The 21,410-nt window shown below is 42.3% G+C and overlaps 1 protein-coding gene across 1 annotated transcript in view; it reads left to right on the top strand.

The window, feature by feature from the left end:
- faf1 (Fas (TNFRSF6) associated factor 1) overlaps positions 1-21,410 on the top strand; it is an 84,058-nt gene that overhangs the window by 18,966 nt on the left and 43,682 nt on the right. The window contains exon 8 of the mRNA XM_024421613.2: positions 16,746-16,832. Coding sequence (XP_024277381.1) covers positions 16,746-16,832 — 87 coding nt within the window. The remainder of the gene's footprint in view (positions 1-16,745; positions 16,833-21,410) is intronic.

The following is a 21,410-nucleotide window of genomic DNA, read 5'->3' as shown; positions in this document are numbered from 1 at the left end:
TGCGCCCTCAGGCCTGGAGGCAAGCAAAAGTAATTCCGCTACCCAAGAATAGTAAAGCTCCCTTTACTGGCTCAAACAGCCGACCAATCAGCCTGTTACAAAATTTAGGTCAACCTTTTTTTTTTGGACCAGAAACAATGCTATTTTACAGTAAACAAATTAACAGACTTACAGCAAGCATGGCACATATGGTCAAACAATTGTGGGATCTGTTTTGTTTGACTTCAGTGCAGCTTTTGACATTATCGATCATAATCTGCTGTTGTAAAATGTATGTTTTATGGCTTTACATCCCCTGCTATATTGTGGATAAAGAGTTACTTGTCTAACAGAACAGAGAGGGTGTTTGAGGCGCTTCCATTAAAATATAATCCAGGTAGAATCAGGAATTCCCCCGGGCAGTTGTTTACTTTTCTCAAAGGGTGTAATCTTTACTAATGACATGCCAGTGTCTATATGTATGCGGCTGACAACACTACACGTCAGCTACTACAGTGACTGAAATGACTGCAACACTTAACAAAGAGCTGCAGTTAGATTCAGAAAGGGTGGCAAGGAATAAGTTACTTCCAAATACAGGTGTGCCAAGCTTGTAGCATCTTACCCAAGAATACTCCAGGCTGTAATCGCTGCCAATGGAGGTTCAACAAAGTACTGAGTAAAGGGTCTGAACACTTACGTAAATGTGCTATTTCACTATTCAGTATTTCAGCAGTTCTTAACATGTTTTTGCTTTGTTATTGTGTGTATATTGGGAGGGGAAAATAACAATTTAAACAATTTTAGATTAAGGTTGTAACTTAACAATGTGTAAAAAGTCAAGGGGTGTGAATAATTTCCGAATGCACTGTATTGGCTAGTAGAACAGTGGCCTGAGGGTGCACTTTTTAAAAATGTTTATTTTCCAATAAAAAAAGAATAAATAAAAAAGACAGATACTAAACATTGACCTCCATTGTACTGTTGCATGGAATGGCATATTTAAGAGGCCAAAACCTAACTCAAGCATACAAAAATAATTCTATTAGGTGTTATACACTGCTCACAAAAATAAAGGGAACACTAAAATAAAACATCCTAGATCTGAATGAATGAAATATTCATATTAAATACTTTTTTCTTTACATAGTTGAATGTGCTGACAAAATCACACATTATCAATGGAAATCAAATGTATCAACCCATGTAGGTCTGGATTTGGAGTCACACTCCAAAATTAAAGTGGAAAACCACCCTACAGGCTGATCCAACTTTGATGTAATGTCCTTAAAACAAGTCAAAATGAGGCTCAGTAGTGTGTGGCCTCCACGTGCCTGTATGACCTCCCTACAACACCTGGGCATGCTCCTGATGAGGTAGCGGATGATCTCCTCCCAGACCTGACTAAAGCATCCGCCAACTCCTGGACAGTCTGTGGTGCAACGTGGCGTTAGTGGATGGAGCGAGACATGATGTCCCAGTTGTGCTCAATTGGATTCAGGTCTGGGGAACAGGCGGGCCAATCCATAGCATCAATACCTTCCTCTTGCAGGAACTGCTGACACACTCCAGCCACATGAGGTCTAGCATTGTCTTGCATTAGGAGGAACCCAGGGACAACCGCCCAGCATATGGTCTCACAAGGGGTCTGAGGATCTCATCTCGGTACCTAATGGCAGTCAGGCTACCTCTGGCGAGCACATGGAGGGCTGTGCGGCCCCCCAAAGAAATGCCACCCCACACCATGACTGACCCACCGCCAAACCGGTCATGCTGGAGGATGCTGCAGGCAGCAGAACGTTCTCCACGGCGTCTCCAGACTCTGTCACATGTGCTCAGTGTGAACCTGCTTTCATCTGTGAAGAGCACAGAGCGCCAGTGGCGAATTTGCCAATCTTGGTGTTCTCTGGCAAATGCCAAACGTCCTGCAAGCACAACCTCCACCTGTGGACGTCGGGCCCTCATCCCACCCTCATGGAGTTTATTTCTGACCGTTTAAGCAGACACATGCACATTTGTGGCCTGCTGGAAGTCATTTTGCAGGGCTCTGGCAGTGCTCCTCCTTGCACAAAGGCGGAGGTAGCGGTCCTGCTGCTGGGTTGTTGCCCTCCTACGGCCTCCTCCACATCTCCTGATGTACTGGCCTGTCTCCTGGTAGCGCCTCCATGCTCTGGACACTACGCTGACAGACACAGCAAACCTTCTTGCCACAGCTCGCATTGATGTGCCATCCTGGATGAGCTGCACTACCTGAGCCACTTGTGTGGGTTATAGACTCCGTCTCATGCTACCACTAGAGTGAAAGCACCGCCAGCATTCAAAAGTGACCAAAACATCAGCCAGGAAGAATAGGAACTGAGAAGTGGTCTGTGGTCACCACCTGCAGAACCACTCCTTTATTGGGGGTGTCTTGCTAATTGCCTATAATTTCCACCTGTTGTCTATTCCATTTGCACAACAGCATGTGAAATTTATTGTAAATCAGTGTTGCTTCCTAAGTGGACAGTTTGATTTCACAGAAGTATGATTGACTTGGAGTTACATTGTGGTGTTTAAGTGTTCCCTTTATTTTTTTGAGCAGTGTATATTATTGGAAGATAGCATAGTCATTACAAGCAGTGTAGCTAAGCGACATTTAAATATTGCATGGAGTACTGCACAGGGTAGCAGCAGCTCATCAACCCAGTTATGATGCTGGACTAGACCTTTTATCCTGTATAGGCTGACATATTTTGTATAACAGAGTTCTATTGGAGGTATGGTATTGAATCTTTTCCATATTCATTACAGTACGTAAATCCATTTCAAAGGTAGGCACAGTCTCCAATTTCCAAAATTGCATTATGAGCCTTTTGGCTAATAGACTTCAAAGATGGACAGCCTTCCCTTCCTTGTTATTCCCATCAACTGTACCAAACAGAGCGATCAATCGGTCTGGGGCTATAACCATATCAAAGGCTTTAGATAAGTAATCAGAAATGAGAGCCCAGTAAGCATGTATCTTAGGATGTCCAAAATAAGTGGGTAAAAGTCCCCTCCTGCTTGCTCCTCTCACACAGTGGTGAGGTGTCTGGGAATATTTTATGCAGTTTCACATTTGAGTAATGTAACCTGTGTATCACCTTAAACTGAACAAGGTTGTGCCTGGCATTCACAAAACTGTTTTATATTCCTGAGAGTTTCTACCCAGTCCTCATCTGAGCTTTCTGAACCATGTTTCTGCTCCCAAGCCCTTTTTAATAGTGTATGTAGATACGGTTGAAGTTGGAAGTTTACATACACTTAGGTTGGAGTCATTAAAACTCGTTTTCAACCACACCACACATTTCTTGTTAACAAACTATAGTTTGCTGAAAAAGCGTGTGCGAGCAAGGAGGCCTACAAACCTGGCTCAGTTACACCAGCTTTGTCAGGAGGAATGGGCCAAAATTCACCTAACTTATTGTGAGATGCTTGTGGAAGGCTACCTGACACGTTTGATCCAAGTTAAACAATTGAAAGGCAATTCAACCAAATACTAATTGAGCATATGTAAACTTCTGACCCACTGGGAATGTGATGAAAGAAATAAAAGCTGAAATAATTTTCCTATTATTCTGACATTTCACATTCTTATAATAAAGTGGTGATCCTAACTGACACAGGGAATTTTTACTAGGATTAAATGTTAGGAATTGTGAAACTGAATTTAAATGTATTTGGCAAAAGTGTATGTGAACTTCCAACTTCAACTGTACCTTTTTATGTGGGCCTGTAGCAAATTATAAAGCCTAGAGACTGACCCTTTTGAATGGGGTTTGATAAGGTTATCTAATGTAGGATTCTTTGGCTTAATGCCGTACTGTGGGATGTGTCCTTAAGAAATTCCTGATTTGGAGGTATCTGAAAGTGTTGATGGCATGTTAAACTTATTACTTTGTAATTGTTGAAATTAAGCTAAATGACCAATGTATAAGTTACCGATTTTGTTGTGAGACCCTTCTCTCTCCACTGTGATAACACCATATTATCCAATGCATGGTGGAAAGCATGATTCAGGCAAATCGGGCTGTCAATGTATACAGTGGGTATGTTAAGAAAATACAGAATCTGTTTCCAGATCCCAAGAGTGTGACATGTCTGGGTTAGAGTCATGCTGGGCTGTTAACAAGTACAGGGAGTGAGGAACATTTGACCGGCGGTCTGCTCAATCAAAAGTCATGAAGGCATATCATTCTGTCAGATCCCAGTTCAACTTTCCCTCCAGAAAGACCCAATGTTCAGATTTAGCAGCCCAATAATACAGTTTAAAGTGAGGAAGGCCAAAACCCCCCTTGTAACTTGTACTTTCTTAAATGCTTCTTTGAAATTCTGGCTGCCTTGTTATCCCATAAGAATGGAATTATTATTGAATCCAGTTTCTTAAAATAGCTTTGGAATGAAATTGGGTAGATATTGGAAGAAGTAAAGAAACCTGGGTAGGACAACCATTTTGAATGTTTATACGACCAACCAAGGAGAAAGGCCGAGTTCTCAATCTGTTTTTGTTTAAGCTGATCAATTTTTATATCCCAATTCGTTTTCAATAGCTGACTTAAGTTTTGTTACTGATGCCAAGGCTTGTGAACTTGTCCATCACTGTTCTAAATGGGGTAGATTGCAGAAATGGCATAATCACAGGGGTGATATTGGCATCAATTTGCTTTTTTGCCAGTGTATCTTGTAGCCAGTGTATCTTGTAGCCTGAGAAGGAGCCAAATGTATTCATCATGTTAAGGGGGGAATAGAAGTTTTAGGCTTGGATAAAAACAAAATAACAGTCTGCATTGAGGGAAATTTTGTTCTGCGTGTCTTATTTTAGCGGGAGCTATATCGGCACATACACGAATGAGAGTAGCAAGGGCTTCCATGGCTATAGTGAAGAGAGCAGGCAAAATTGGGCACCCCTGTCGGTAGCCTTTGAACAGGTGGAATGACTGCAACATCTCCTGATTGGTTCCCACGGATGCCATTGGGTGTGCATAAATAATTCTTATCCAATTAATACGTTCCTTTCCAAACCCGAAATGCTCCAGAACCGACATACTTCCGCTCAATCTGATCAAACGCCTTCTCTGCGTCGAGCAATTACCACTGCCTCAACTTTATGATCATGATACATTACGTTGAAACGTCATCTCAAATTGTAGTATATATGTCGACCTGGAATAAAAACCTGTCTGGTCAGGGTGTATGATGTCAAACATATTTTTTTCTATCGGTTTGCCAATATCTTAATCCACGTTTTATTTTCTATGGGGAGCAACAACACGGGGTGATAAGAAAACATCTCCGTGGAATCTTTTTTCAAGATCAGTGCTATAGTAGCCTCATACAGTGTTTGTGGGAGTTTGGCATTTTCTTTGGATTGTTTAAACATTCGCAACATAACTGGAGCTAGACTTGCGCAGTACTACTTATAGAATTCTATTACATATCCATCGGGCCCAAGTGCCTTGGTGTTTGGAAATTGTGCTATCGCTGTGTTAATCGCCTCTGAAGTTATCCTGGCATCAAGTGCAGCAGCTGCCCCCCTGTCTAGTTTAGGAATTTCACATTCGGTGAGAAAGCGTTCCATAGTTTGGATCAGTAGCATCGCATTTCGATTGATATAGCTCTGAGTTAAACTGCACAAAACATTTATTAATATCCTGTTACTATTTTACCATTGTCTCTCTTATTTTATGAATAGCTCTAGATGCCTGTACATGCCTTACCTGTCCTGCTAATAATCGATGTGGTGTTTCACCCAGTTCAAAATAATTTTGTTGTGTTCTAGCAAGTAAAGAGCCCACCCGTTTCGAAAGGATGGTACTGTGTTCGTATTTCAACTTTGATCTTCTCAAGGACTGCATTCGAGGAATTCGTAATAAAACCTGTTCCCCAAACTCTTTAAATTTCTTTCAGCCTTGTATTGGCGTGTTTCTTCCTCTCTGATGTATATGAAATAATGTAACCTCTAATCACAGCATTGAGAGATTCCCAAAGGGTGGAGTAGTCAACATCCCCCGTGTCGTTAGCTTTATTCACCCTCGGAGCTATCTGCTCCTTCAAGCACTGACAAAGTATCATCTTTCGACAAGTATGCGTCTAAGCGCCACGGTCGCAGACACATTGTCGAGTTTCAGCACCATGGACAACGGAGAGTGGTCCGTAATTACAATCGGGTGATGTGTAACCGACGCAGCTGCTGAAATTAAGTTTGGAGTCCAACAAAAAAAGTAAATGATGGAATATGACTTATCAACTGACGAAATGAATGAGCCACCCAATAGATAGGCATTAGTCTCCAAATATCGACAGTGTTATGGGTTGTCATCAATGTATTTAGACTGACACTGGCATTTGATTGTTGAAGTGCCATGATAGCTGTTTAACTGTACATTAGATCCTCATTTAGATAGTCACCTCCAACAATAACACTTGTATTTGAGATATTTGTTATGGCCTTAAATATCATTTGAAAAAATTATGGATCATCGACGTTGGGTCCATATAAATTGACCAAGGTTATTGGTATCAAATTCAGTGAACCAGCCACAATAATATACTGACCATTTAGGATCTGAAATCGAGGATGGGTAAACGAAAGGAATGTTTTTCCTTATCAGGATTGCTACCCCTCTAGCTTTTGACTCAAAATTAGACTGGTATATCTGACCGATCCAGCTGACTCATAGTTTTGGCCTGAGCTGACTGTTTTATTGAGGTTCTTGAAGAAGCACTCTGTCAGCGCCCAGATCTTTTTAAGATGAGTAAAAACATTAGCTCTTTTCACGACATGACCTAAGCCATCACAGTTCCAACTGACTATCTTTAATCCACCAGGTCTACTCTGTGCCTGGTCACTTTGGCATTTCTTATTTTAGAGCAAATTGTTGCTGTCTTACGAAACCCAAACGAAAAACATCCCACCATGTGGGAACTTGTCATGCCACCTGTACTAAAAGTAAACATGAAACACAGACCATATCCTCTTACTGAGTGACTTAACCAAACGAAGCACTCCTTGACTAACACACAAACATTAGGGTGCCTAGACAAAGCCTGAACTAACTCGGCATCTATAGGCTATGCATATAAAAACAAATATTAGATTACACTTAACTCTCACATTGGGACTAAAACATGATAGGCTAAACAATGCTGTATAAGCAATAACATCTCATCCAACATAAGTCCCAATCTTTGATCTTCTGATCAAAAAGACATCAGTAGGAAATTCAAACACATTCCTGGCCTCTCTCTGTTTAGCCACTTTGCTGGTTGACACAGCAGTTCTGTATCCTCAGCCAGGGAGCTTGCTTGACAAGAACAGGTCAGCCTCTCTGTCAAACGTACTTGTTGATCCCTCGACTGTCACCTTAAACCAGGCTGGGAAGAGGAATCCATGTCGCATGTTGGCCGCCCTGCATTTATTGTGCAACTCATCATACTCTTTCTGTTGGTTCCTCACCCCCTTATTAAGATCTGGGTAGAAAGACACCCTGGCTCCTTTGTAGTTAAGGGGGAACTTTTGACTAGCCAGTTTGAGGATGAGATCCCTGGTCTAGAGAGAGTGCAGTCGTGCAATGAATGTCCTTGGTGGTGCGCCCTTGGCCGGCTTCGTTGCCTGTGATATGTGTGCGCGGTCGATCGGGATGGGTGTTTTGAAGTGTTCACTATCCAGCAATGCTGGTATTGGCTCTGAAACAAATTCAATGGGTTTCCCTTTCTCAGTGTCCTCCTGCATCCAAAATATTCGGATGTTCTGGTGTCTTGACTGCGACGCGAGCATTTCCAGTCTTGCTTTCATGGTTTTGTGAATTTTTTATGTGCACTGTTTCTCTATGTCCTGTAGCCTGGCCTCTTGATTAACTGTCTGCTCGACCTAATGCACCCTGCCCTTGGTTGCCTTCACAGTTTCAGTCAAAGTCCCAATATGCTTTGAGATATCAGCCAACCTTATGTCCACCTTCTTGCTTAGATAGTTTATAGCAGCCAGTAGGTCACTTGGAGTAGGTTCTATTGGGAGCTAGCATCTTCAGCCAACTCCTCGTTGGTCGGCGATGTTGAAAACGGTTCGTTGTCCGTCTCATCCAAATTCTTGTTTAGGGCCCCCTTATTTGTTGCCTTTTCCCTTATATCATATTGCCAGATAATGTTTGAAATAATATGTGGTGAGAAATTAATATTAAATATGAATTATTTCAAAATTGAGTGGAGTGGGGCCTCCCGTATGGCGCAGTGGTCTAGGGCACTGCATCGCAGCACTAACTGTGCCACCAGAGACTCTGGGTTCGCGCCCAGGCTCTGTCGGAGCTATTTCGCCTACAGGGAGATCCGTTGGGCGACGCACAATTGGCCTAGCGTCGTCCGGGTTAGGGAGGGTTTGGCCGGTAGGGATATCCTTGTCTCATCGCGCACCAGCAACTCCTGTGGTGGGCCGGGCGCAGTGCGCGCTAACCAAGGTAGCCAGGTGCACGGTGTTTCCTCTGACACATTGGTGTGACTGGCTTCCGGGTTGGAGGCGCGCTGTGTTAAGAAGCAGTGCGGTTGGGTTGTGTTTCCGAGGACGCATGGCTTTCGACCTTCGTCTCTCCTGAGCCCTTACGGGAGTTGTAGCGATGAGATAAGATAGTAATTACTAACAACAATTGGATACCACGAAATTGGGGAGAAAAGGGGGTAAAATGTATTTTATTTTTGAATTTTACCCCTTTTTCTCCCCAATTTCGTGGTATCCAATTGTTGTTAGTAATTACTATGAGAAAATCCTAGGGGAAACACTGCAGTTGCTCTCTTTTCATCCATTGCAGCATTAGCCTCTAGTGTTTCCACTTAGTTAGCTCAGAGGACTAAAACAAATGCTTATATTTATAAGGACACATCTTCTTTCTCTTGTTTTAATAGCATATGCAGAGCAATCTGAAATGGCTCCATTAATTATTCACAGCAGGTAGTCTGGTCCACGTTAAGTGTAATAAGCTCCCCATGGACTGACGGTGTCGCTGAAATCCCTTTTCATTGTGAGCGATACTTTGGTATGTAACTCACTCGGGGAGTAGCCTCCATTTTTAAGTTTGAATCAAGTTTGTTGGGACCAAGTAAGAATGTTGAGTCGGCAATGACCTCTGACAGTCCCAAGGCACAACAAGTTCTGATTGATAAAAAGCAAGATGATATTCAAGTACAAATGTATCACCTTTTGTAGTAAAGTTGTTTTCATTCTATTCATGTCAAAGGCAGCATTTTCCACTACTGGTGACTCTAGCGACGCCAAAGTGCCCGTGGTTATTGTTTCTGTCTCTCATAATTAGTCGGACTGCAGACAGACCGTTGTGTTTTGCTGGTGCATCGGTTAGATTGGTTTCCTGGGCCCCAGCGTCCCCTGCTCTTGGTGTTGCTGCATGTATGGCGCTGGTGACCATTACTGTAATCAGCCTACTTTACGGGTTTGTAATGGTGCTAATTGAAGAGATTAATACAGCAGCAGCGGCGTGAGGGTGTCCTCTCCCCTTCCTCGGGCAGATGGTTTTGATGAGCACCCACTGTGAACCTTAAGTGTTTCTGCTGGGATTACAAACACTGGGGAGGGGTCCCTGTTGTGAAGAGGGGGGAAAAGAAAAGAGGAAGAGGGCTGGTAGCTTGGTGGGGGAGCAGGAGAGGGGACAAAGCAGAATCTAACAGTCCTCCATGTCCTCCCACATGCTTGTCTTTAGGCATTCTGTTCCCTCAAAAGAGAATATGAGGCCCAGCACCTTTACCACCGTACATTGATCTGTGGTTCACTGCGTGTTGGGCACATATTTACTGTTTTTCATTTAAAGTTTTATTTAGTATTTTATTTTTTGGCACCAAATGTGTAGAACATAATGAAAGATGTAGGTGATGTTTCATAAACATGTGGAAAACTGCTATTTGTATCGTCAAGTGCCAGGCCTAAAGAACATCAAAGGGTTTTGGAATACTTCATAAAACTCGATGAAATTCTTAGAATAAGTAGTGTGGGGAAATATGTAGTTGGCTGTCTATTAATTGACTTGCCAAGTACAAGTTCTAATGTAAGGGATTGTATTGCGGTCATGGAGATCTGAATGATCAAATAAGAAGGCAACAAAGAAGCAACACCATATTCAAAGATGCAGCCCCCTTTCGTCCATTCTGTCCCCAACACCGCCACATAGGGAGCCCAGTGCAAACCATCTTTCTCATCCTCTTTTGTCTTAGTTGAAGACCAGCCGATGGTCTCTGCTTATGCATATCAATGGGGAGAGTCCTGTCCTCTTGTTTGTCTTTGCCAAAAGCCCTGGCTTTGCCTTGTGGCTCCCAGGGAACGGCTCCCTGCTCTCCTCGCTCACCACAGTTCGTCCTCGGGGGCTCTGATTGGCATTCACAGCCAAAATGTGGGGGTACGCTAAGCTGGAGTGCAAATGTTTGCCAGGAAAGTGGCGGGTAGAATAGTGATGGCCGATGGGTCTGGAGTGTCCGTGATCAGAAGAGTTGTCCGGGGGATTTCTCCAGCCCTTGCCGTTTCTACTCTGCAGCTGGGGAGAGGAACGGAGAACAGAAAAGAAAGGGGGGAGAGAGACTGAATGAAAGGCATCTGGTGCTGGAGAGCTTGTGACTGTTTAACGGCAACCTTTTCTTCTCTTTGATTTTGCTCCAGCCAAGGATTACTAGTACTTGGCATTTAGAATGATTTGATCATTAATGTTTCTGTGTATGTTGCCCAAGCACTGTGATATTGAGTACATGCTGGTCTCAGCCTTAACAGCAGGGAAGGGCTTTCTGTGTGTTATAAATTCTGTTAAGTTATATATTGTGTTAAAAAATGAATTATCCACTGTAATATCTATCTTGCGTAAAATGACACCGCCTCAAAGCATTTGTCGCAAACTATTTTTTTCATTGTCTGCGTCTCAAACTGCTATTACCTTTTTGTAGTCACAGCCCTTTTGTTATTACTTAAACATTTACATTTTAACAGGGAAATCCCATTGAGACCAAGGCATCTTTTGCATAGGGAACCATGCATGTATACAAAATTTACAAATACAATGTAATATTAGCATCCGATATTTGCAAGCAATTTAAAAGCAATCCCAATCCTCAACAAGGAGGTCCTCCATTAACTACTACCCCACTCCAGAGCATCAAGGTGCAGAGAGCTCTGCAGATCATTCTATCCACGGGTGCAAAAAAATAACCGAATGCCGATTCACCTAATTCCCATTTGATTTGATTTGATTTGATTTGAGGTCAGCGGGACCTCTAGAATTTCTGTGGAATGTGGATTTGCACAAGGCTTTTGACAGGGTTGACCATAGTATCATTCACTACAAGATAAAAGCCCTTGGTCTTAACCGCAGGACCAAATGGTGGATGTTAAAGGAAAACATTCTAGTGCGAAAGGGATCAGCTGTGGAGTCCCGCAGAGGAGCATCCTTGGTCCACTTCTCTTCCTACTGTACATTTAAAGATAAAATCAGCCTGCTCTCGTAATTCTTTTTTTTTTATGGGTAACTACTCTACTGGTGTCCCATAAGAACAAAGCCTCGGTCAAAGAGCTCCTTAGTGCAGAGTTATCCAATATCAGTAAATGACTTTCCAATAACAAGTTTTCTCTGCATCTTGGAAAAACAGAATCCATCTTATTTGGTTCCAGAGTAAAGCTTGCATTATCCCCTGGTTTTAGTGCCAAAGTGGGCAACTCTGTGGTTACACCAAAAACTTCAGTCAGTGACATTGGATGTGAATTGGAAAAGTACCTGACTGGTGAAACTATGCCCCTGAAGGTTTTAACAAAGATAAACCAAGGCATTTAATTCCTAGCTCAGACCTCGAAATATCTTGATAGTGACAAACTAAAGACTCTGGCAGGTGCGCTAGTTCAGTGACACTTTGATTATGCGTACACATACCTTTTTTAAAGAATAAGCTACAGACCAGCTACAATACAAGCTGGTGAGTTGTACTTCAACTGTCCCCTCGTACTCATCTGAAGGTCAAGCATTTTAATCAGCTAGGCTGGCTATCTGTACAGAAGTGTAATATTAATTCAACTTGGTCTGGCCCATGTAATTTTGGACCAGACCAAGGTACCTTTTTCAAGATTATTTTACTCATTAGATATGTCCACCAATACAACACTAAAGCCAAAGACTATTGCCTGTTTAAAATAGTTTTTTGTTTTAATTGTTGTATCTGGTAAGAAGACCTTTTCATACGTGTACTGTTTCACGCGACAGACTACCACAGCAACTCCAAGCCATGCCGACCAATTTAAAAAGAATCTCAAAAGCTGGCTAACGATCGAGCAAAAGAAAATGTTTGTCTGTATGTAATGCTCTAGGTTATGACAACGTTGTCCTTTTTGTTTTGTGTAACCAAAGTACGCGTAGTTTACCCTAGGTCTACTAAGTTTTGATGGAGTGCGCAATTGGCGTGCTGAATGCAGGAATGTCCACTAGAGATGTTTCCAGAGAATTTAATGTTAATTTCTCTTCCATAAGCTGCCTCAAACATCGTTTTAGAGAATTTGTCATTAAGTCCAACCGGCTTCACAACCACAGACCACATGTATGGCGTTGTGTGTGCGAGCGGTTTGCTCATGTCAATATTGTGAACAGTGCCCCATGCTGGGGTTATGGTGTGGGCAGGCATAAGCTACGGACAACAAACACAATTGAATTTCATCTATGGCCATTTGAATGCACAGAGGTAACGTGACGAGATCTTGAGGCCCCTTGTTGTGCCATTTACCCGCCGCCATCACCCCATGTTTCAGCATGATAATGCATGGCCCCATGTTGGAAGGATCTGTACACAATTCCTGGAAGCTGAAAATGCCCCAGTTCTTCCATGGCCTGCGTACTCACCAGACATGTCACCCGTTGAGCATGTTTGTGATGCTCTGGATGGATGTGTACGACAGCGTGTTCCAACTAATATCCAGCCACTTCGCATAGCCATTGAAGAGGAATGCGACAACATTCCACAGGTCACAATCAACAGCCTGATCAACTCTATGCGGAAGAAATGTGTTGTGCAGCATGAGGCAAATGGTTACTAGATACTGACTCGTTTTCTGATCCACGCCCTTTTTGTTTTAAGGTATCTGTGACCAACGGATGTATATCTGTATTCCCAGTCATGATTAGGGCCTAATGAATTTATTTGACTGATTGCCTTATATGAACTGTAACTCAGTAAAATCTTTGAAATTGTCACATGTTGGGGTTTTATATTTTTGTTCAGTATATTTATAGTTGGCTATCCATGTGATCTGGTTTGGTGACTCGTGTATCTGGAATTTAACAATGAACTAAGGTACTGCAGAAGTTTTTAAGAGGGCTTTATAAACAAAGAGAGCAGTGTATCAATCTACGAGACTTAAGAGAGGGCCAGCTTACTTTCTGATATAGGATGCAATGATGTGTCCTCAACCTGTTCCCTGTAATAAAGCGAAATGTGCTGTGGTAAACTGCATCTAGTGGTTTCAGTGTAGTGGCAGCTGCATTCATATAAATGGTGTTACTGTAGCCTAGCACTGGCAGGAAAGTTGACTGAATTATCTGGTTTCTCCTGTTCATGCAGAGGCATAGTCTATTTCTAAAGAAGCCCATTTTTATTCAACTTAACTCATTTATTCTTATGCTTTTTAAAATAACTTTTCATCAATCCATATTCCCAGATATTTATTTATAATATAATAATCTGAGAACTTGTACAGTTTCTTAACATGTACCATTCTAAATATTCTACATAAAGGGGATTGGGCTACATGTTAAGAAATGGTACAAGTTGTGTGTGATTTTAATGTATCTGGTGAAGTGAGACCCTAATCAAGCTGCTCTCAAAGTAAATACAGTTATCTGGCAGACAGGGGGCAGCATTAGACAGCACTGTTATCAGAGTATGTGTCTAACTGGCCTTACTAGTAATGTGATGGGCTTTTTTGAAAAGTGAATTGTAATATCGCTTTCATCAGCAGTGGTAACGGTAGGTTGCTTTGGTGAAAGCTGAGCTGGGCGATTGGCGTTTTAATGAGATTTGTAATTGGAATGCCTAGCAAAAGGCTGTAGTACATTGCATAAAATCATCATGAATAGTTAATGCTGGTTCTATTTAGCCAGATATTGATAAAAAAGGAATCCTGGTCTTATGTTGATATTGATTTTAGGGCAGCTTCAGAGAGAATTGGTCAAGATGGTTGTTTTAAGCAAACATAATTAGCCTAATTGCTCATTCAGTTCTTTCCAAATTAGGGATGGGCATGAGTACTTTAACGGACTTCAAATTTCCATCTTTAACCAGAAATATTGTTAACATTTTTGGTGGATGTGCGTTGTGGGTGCCCGAACAGGCAAGTGAAATTTTGTCTTGAAGACCTAGTTAATTTTCTTTGACTCTAGTGTTCCATTTGTACATGTACATTTGTGGGTCACAAAAAAAATAAACCATGCCAAGCATCACACAGTTCTTCTCCCTAAATTACTTTTCCCCCTCAGTGTCTCATTCACTCAATTGCCTTCCAACTGCTCCCTACACACACACACACACAGACACACACATGTGCGGAGTGAGCCCACGAGCTCCATTTAGGCCTACAGAAATAAATGCCTTTCAAAACGCATAACTAATGGTACACAAGCTACATTCCTTGACAAATGACAGTTTTAACACATTCTAAATGGACTGGATTTATTAAGCATAGGCCAAAGAAAATGTCAAAGAACAGGCAGAATTTTCTAAATTGAGCATCTGTATATCACCCCGTTTCAAATGATCATTCTTTTAGAGTTTAACTGGTCCAGATGTGAAATGTGCATCACAACTTTTCTTTTTTCATTTGGAAAAATATTCTGTTCTTTTTGTGATTTCATTTAAATAAATAAAAATTTACGATAAAATTATTGTCTTGACTGTGATGAGGGCTCAGGAAATATGGGTGTCTTGTCTGCTAAATTTAACCTTATTTTGTTATGCCATTGCACATCCATAGGCTTCTACAAGCAAGCACCACTGCTGAGGTTACTGCCTTTTTGAAGATTGCGTTGCACCATCTTGCTTAACCAGTTGATATTACGGTTTCAATAAATTAATTTTATGGTACTTTTTTTATCGACTGACGTGTATACACTACATGACCAAAAGTATGTGGACACCTGCTCATCTAACATCTCATTTAAATATCATGGGCATAAATATCGAGTTGGCACTCCCTTTGCTGCTATGACAGCCTCCACTCTTCTGTGAAGACTTTCCACTAGATGTTGGAACATTACTGCAGGGATTTGCTTCCATTCAGCCATGAGCATTAGTGAGGTCGGGGTTCCAATTTTCGAAATCAGTGTGTAAGAACTTGACTGGCCTGCACAGCCAAGACTTCAACCCATCGAACACCTTTAGGATGTTCAACGAGCAGGTTTCCACGTACCTTTTGGTCATGTTGTGCATCTTACTTTTAGAAACTGTTCTCACAGTTCTGTCAACTTCCTTGTTGGTGTTGAGGCTCGCCTTCCTGTTCTGTCTGCTATGCACGTGTTAGAGGATGTGGATACGTTGTGGTAGGGAAAACCTTCATTAAAGCAGGAGATTGTAATGCGTCTCGTAAAATCTGAGCTAATAAACGTATCGCTGCTCTGATAGAATAGGTTTGGTTAAAGTGCTGTTTCCAACTTGCAGCCACCAGGACCTCCTTTATGGGCATTAGTTTGTTGTTTCTCTAAGGCTGCCTTAACCTTTGACTGGAGACGCTTAATTACAGCTGGGCGCTAGTGTTTATGCCTGCCTGTCGGTCAGCGCTAGGAGGAGAAATCCCTGTAGCCCTCTGGTCAAACACAGATATTACACTCTGTAATAACACTGGCCACCCGGCCTGACCCCACTCCACTTCATAAAGAAAGGCACTGTGCATGTGTGTGTTTGGGACTGGCGAGAGAATGAGGTTTGAATATCGTGATCCCATGTCAGCCACGCATTGTATATAAACTTTTACCAAGGCATTTTCAGGCTAGTCTGCTTCTTACCAAGTGACACAGACCTCAACACAGACACTCGTCTGCAGAATTGTAGACTTTTATTCAACATAAAAAAGCACTCCATCTGTGGGCACGAGACCGCCATCTCGGCAAGGATGCATCTCTCCCTCTGAGTGTTGGAGGATTTGGCTGTGTGTGGAGGGAGCTTTCCACCACAATGGCCAGTTTGCTCAGCATCAGTATCTACCCCTGCAGGGTAGTGCATTCTGCAGGGGTAATGCGCTAGAATCCAGCACTCAGGCGACACTAGCTTTGATCACCCTCGCCTTGTGCACATCAGGCTGGCATTGTGCTTTAAACCATCAGGGCAGGGATGGCGGGAGCTTGGTGCTCGTGGGACGCTGCTAACGGTTTAAAAGCACGGAATGTTAAGTGCAGATACACCGGTCAAGAATGGGAGAAGAGAAATACTGTTCATTTGAGTGTTTCTGTGCATTAAGCAAGGCATCTCTGTGGAATGCAGATGACACAGCTTTTTCTCTCTGTCCAATGCCCTGTGCCCTCCCTCCATCTTTGTTCCTTTCCACACCTCCACGGGAGACAATCAAAGCTATGCCGACACACCAATGATGCTGTCTCTCATGATGTGTTTACTGTTATAGTTCGGTATAGGCTACTTACTGATATTTGCCGTTATTTTCTTCAGGATTTCCATTAAAAGTATTCATGTTTTAATCTGAAATGATAGATGTAATAATTATTTGCCATTGTCTTTCTTTCCAGGTGAAAAGGAATGTTTCAGACCTGACAAACATCCCAGTGCGACACCAACAATGGGAGGGCTGGCCTGCTGCGGCATCTGACGATTCGGTAAGGATCAAAAACACATGTCTCTCAGGCTTGGACTTGGGAACACCACTCCATTTCCATGTTGTCTTTGGACCTTATAGCTGCTGTTCACCAACAGTCTTACATAAATTAGGAAAATATGTTACCCATGTTTTCATTTACTGAATATATTTTGATTTAAGAAGGTTAAAGACCCGGGTTAAAGTTTATTCCATGAAGGCTTGATACTGTTAAATGTTTCAGTGCTGAAACCATCTGTCCAGTCTAAAAGTAAGAGGTAGAAACTAATTAAAATGTCAGGACAGTCTGCAGGGGTTTGCCGGGTCCTTCTATCTGTGGACATTAAAGCTCACGTCATTGAATGTCACTGACCTCTCCCGCCTGGGGTCACCGTTCAGCCATTCAGCTAAATTTAGTCAAAGTGATCAGACGCGGTCCTCACATGGAGCCCTGAGGAACTCCGACCCCCCCCCGCTTCTTTGACAGCTTGTATGTTCCCATGCTAATTTTATGGATGATTGTGCAACTGGGTTGTTCCATACACATTCTGTTGGCTCTTCAACTTTTATATTTGCTGTTGTTTTAAAGTATTACCTCATATTACATTATTTTGTGGCATCCTCTTTCCAACCCTGAACTGGGTTTTCTTGCTCTGATCATGATTAAAATCTACAATGACATTTCTATTTTAGATGTAGTACAGGGTGTGGTCACCTGGTGAGAACCTGTTCTCTAAATGTTGTGTGGTTCTTATGACAACCCTCTCTTTTCCCATCTACCATCTACATTCAAATATTCACTTTGGCAAATTGAATTAACAATCCCTGCATCTTTTGTTGTTTTGTTTTTAAGTGGAGCTTTTATGTCTCGTTTGGTTGCTCTCTTGTCAAAGCAAATACATACATTGCAACCGTTTATTTTCCTGAAAGGCTGAGACAAAAGGTTATATTTATTTTTTGTTCTAAATTGTTTGCTCTTTGTGTGCCTTAATGTAAAGCGCAGTGGCCAAAGGCAGCCTCTCAAACCACAAACCCTATACAGCACTGATATGGATCTATTTAATTGTTATCCATCTCTTTCCTTAGACAGGCAATCTAGCCAAGATATCAAGTCCAACCTGAAACTACAGTAAAGTGTACATTATCACTTCTCACCCACAGCCCTTTGGAACCCACAATATTCCGGAATATGAGGTGGGCTGCTTCTCAATGAGTCTTGGCTCGACCAAAGCTCTAAGGTGGCTTGGGGATAAATAGAAAGTGGCTTTAGGTCATAGCAATGTGCCTGGCCATAGCCTGGCTAAGGAGGCTCACTGCTCCCATGTTTCTTGGGAGGAGATATTAAAAGCATTGACTGCGATATTAGGCCTCTCCAGCCCAAACCCTTATTGAAAGGTCTCTGAGCATTACAGAGAAAGCCCTTGCATGCCAGCCTGGCTCTTCCATTGCATATCTCATTAACCCCGCCTGATCTCTGGGGATTTGTACCAATAAACATGGCAGCTAGGTTTTAAAATGACATTTTCAAGGAGTCAGAATCGGTGACTACTTTATCATTATTTTTCAGCCTTTTTTTCATTCAATGCACTCACTTAATATTTAGTGGGGGAAAAGTCAGAATTATTTTTTACAGTGTAATCATTTGTTGTTCAATTTAGGGATCAGTATTGTTTAAATTTAGAGGTTTTATTGTCACCAGGCTGTTTTATAATTAAATAACCAATTTAAGCCACATCAGAAATGATTGTCTACGCTCAAGTGAATGGGAAAAACAAAAACATTTCAGACAGATAAACGACACAAACATGCATACTGTTAGATAACAGGCCTTTTATATTTGTGGTGCAGTTTTGTACACTGCTGGAGCATCTCTGGAGTTAAAGATCAGTTCACAAGCTCAGCTGGGCACCACTTCTGCCAGCTACTCCAACACCCACTGCCTTTTGATAACCAATTACCCAGACTCATTTTTATTTAAAGTCTTGCAGAGGTTGAAAATACAGTTTTCACATCCAAGGCTTAGATTTGTCTAATTAAACATGAGCTAATTGATTAACTTATTTACCTTCTGCTTATTTTATAATTGTGCTTTACACTCAGAAATCGTCATCTTCAAAGATTGTTAGGTTGTTTAGTTTTTTTTGTACAAGAAGTCAAATGTGGTAGGAGCTTACCTGTGGAGGAACAAGTGATTGGTTTTGGTACTTCACCTCCCTGATTCCGTGCCTTTGTGTATTGATCTACAAAGTGTTAGCCTACATAAAATTTAAATCAGAGCAGGAAGAAACACCTTGTTTTGGTTGGCAATATGATTCAGGGAGGTAATTTGATACTAAAAATTATAAGGATGTGAAATATAAAAGGTGATGAAGGGAACTGCAAGCAACCTGGCCACAGAAACAAGAGGGTAATGCTCATTTGGCAGTGTTAGCCTATATAGCCTTAGATTATGATGAAGCTGACGCTTTGAAGTCCCCATGCAGTCTTGAAATTATTGTTTTTAAATCACTGTCATCACTGTGTGTGTATTGAAAATAAGAACTTTTTGTAATTTATTTCCCTGAGCCTCCTTTTGCCATTTGAAATGTTAAAAGGTTAAACTAGGCAAGTCAGTTAACAATTTCTTATTTACAATGACGGCCTACCCCGTCCAAACCTGGACGACTCTGGGCCAATTGTGTGACGCCTCCGCCCTATGAGACTCCCACACACGGCTGGTTGTGATACAGCCTGCAATCGAAACAGGGTCTGTTGTGATGCTTTTAGCACTAAGATGCAGTGCCTTAGACCGCTGTGCCACTCGGGAGCCTCTCCAGTGTCGTCATGTGTTTACATTAACAACCCTGAATGGCGGATAGGATTGTCTAGAATCTAGAGCAGGGCTCTCCAACCCTGTTCCTGGAGAGCTACTGTCCTGTAGGTTTTCACTCCAACCCTAATCTTCCACACCTGATATTTGAGACCCCTGCTCTAGAGCTTACCCCTTGAAAGTTGGAGGGTACATATGGAAATAAAAGATGACTGACCATTGGTCTAAATCAGATTTTGATGATCTGGGCCAAAAACATCTCACCTGAACAGACTGAAATGCCTGTATTTAAAAAAAATAATAATAATAAATAAAATAAAAATTTAAATGACTCTTACACAAAAAGGGCATTATCATAATTTCACAATTTGAGAGTTTTTTTCTGACCTCTGGAAATATCATTAAAGAGGGGCAGTGCAGTCAAAAGTTTGGGGTTAGCTGAGTTGAAAAACACAAGGCACATTGTGGAGAAACAGTTGTTGCTTGAGGTAATGGGCCATTGTCTGACTCCCTTGGTGTGAAAGATGATTGATCTGTTGTGAGACTTTCTTATTACCACCACTTTCGTCTACTCCTTTGAGGAAACAAGCCGAGCCAAGCGGCAAGTATTCTGGCCATTCTGATTGACAGAGCGGTCCTGCACCTGTGGGAGTGATTGACAGACAGTGAGACATCCTTATTAGACTCTGCTTTTTTCTCTTCCGCCATAATTGCTGACATTTATCCAGTGTTTCATGGTGTTTGCTAATGTATTAATGCAGTCACTCTGAGGGCTCTGAGCCCGGCTCCTCTCCTCCCGGCTTTTAATGGATTCTCTGGTTGACAGCCCCGTGCAGGCTTATTGGGGCCTGCTGGTTGCCGTAGCGACAGGGCTCAGTGATAAGCCGAGAAAGAGCCCCCTGTGTGATTGCTGTCTTCAGGTAACATTCAGTGGGGCCAGACTCAGTGAGGAGGACATGCGCTGCATGGAAGAGAGACTGTGTAGGCTCAGCCTCTATCCATCTCCCTCTGACCAAATGCATTTGCTACTTTGAGGGCTTTAATGCACAAGTCCCCCCCCTCCCCCATCTCCAGAATGTTCCTCATTCGTTTGGTCACTTCTTGGATCCCCTGCTCTGTGAGCATAGTAGTGAAATGCCCCGCTGTTGATTTCAGCAGCATTTTCCTTCAACACTATGACTTTCTGTGGAGAAGCTGGTGTGTGAACCTCAAATACTTGGTGCAGGACCCCTGATCTTAATCAGGAATGACATACTGTAAACAGGCAAGCAGGAACCTATAAGAGACCAACAGGTGTTTAGGGTGGGGCTTCTTTTCTTCTGTCTTTATTTTCTCAGGCTCTGTTGTCCCCCTTTATCAAAGAGTTGTTGAACAAGGTGGTATTGGGGCTCTGGGTACTGTCAGTGCAGCTGTCAGTGATAATTATCTCACACTCACAGCCAGAGACCTAATCCAAACACTGCCCAGACAAAAAAGAAACAGAAAGAATGAGGGAGAGCGGGAAAGAGGCGGCAAGGGGGGCAGAGAGAATTCTTTCCTGGCATCGCTCCCCAATGCTTAGAAGCTTCAGTGCAAGTGTTAATTAAAAGAATCCAAAAAAGAGGAGCTTGTTCTTTGTGTTGGGATGGAGGAGAAGGTCAGTGGGGGGGGTTAACCTCTCCCCTGTGCCCCGCAGCGTTGCGCCACAGAGCTGGGAAGCTGCACTTATCCCGCAGCATCAGTGGAAGGCACGGGGTCAAAGCTTGGCTTGGATGACCGCTCAACTTTATTTTTCTGATTTTCAGCACGTCG

The sequence above is a fragment of the Oncorhynchus tshawytscha genome, linkage group LG05, assembly GCF_018296145.1.
Source record: "Oncorhynchus tshawytscha isolate Ot180627B linkage group LG05, Otsh_v2.0, whole genome shotgun sequence".
In the NCBI taxonomy this organism is placed as follows: Eukaryota; Metazoa; Chordata; class Actinopteri; order Salmoniformes; family Salmonidae; genus Oncorhynchus; species Oncorhynchus tshawytscha.
The sequence above is the reverse complement of the archived record's forward strand: the minus strand, read 5'-3'. Positions and strand labels throughout refer to the sequence as shown.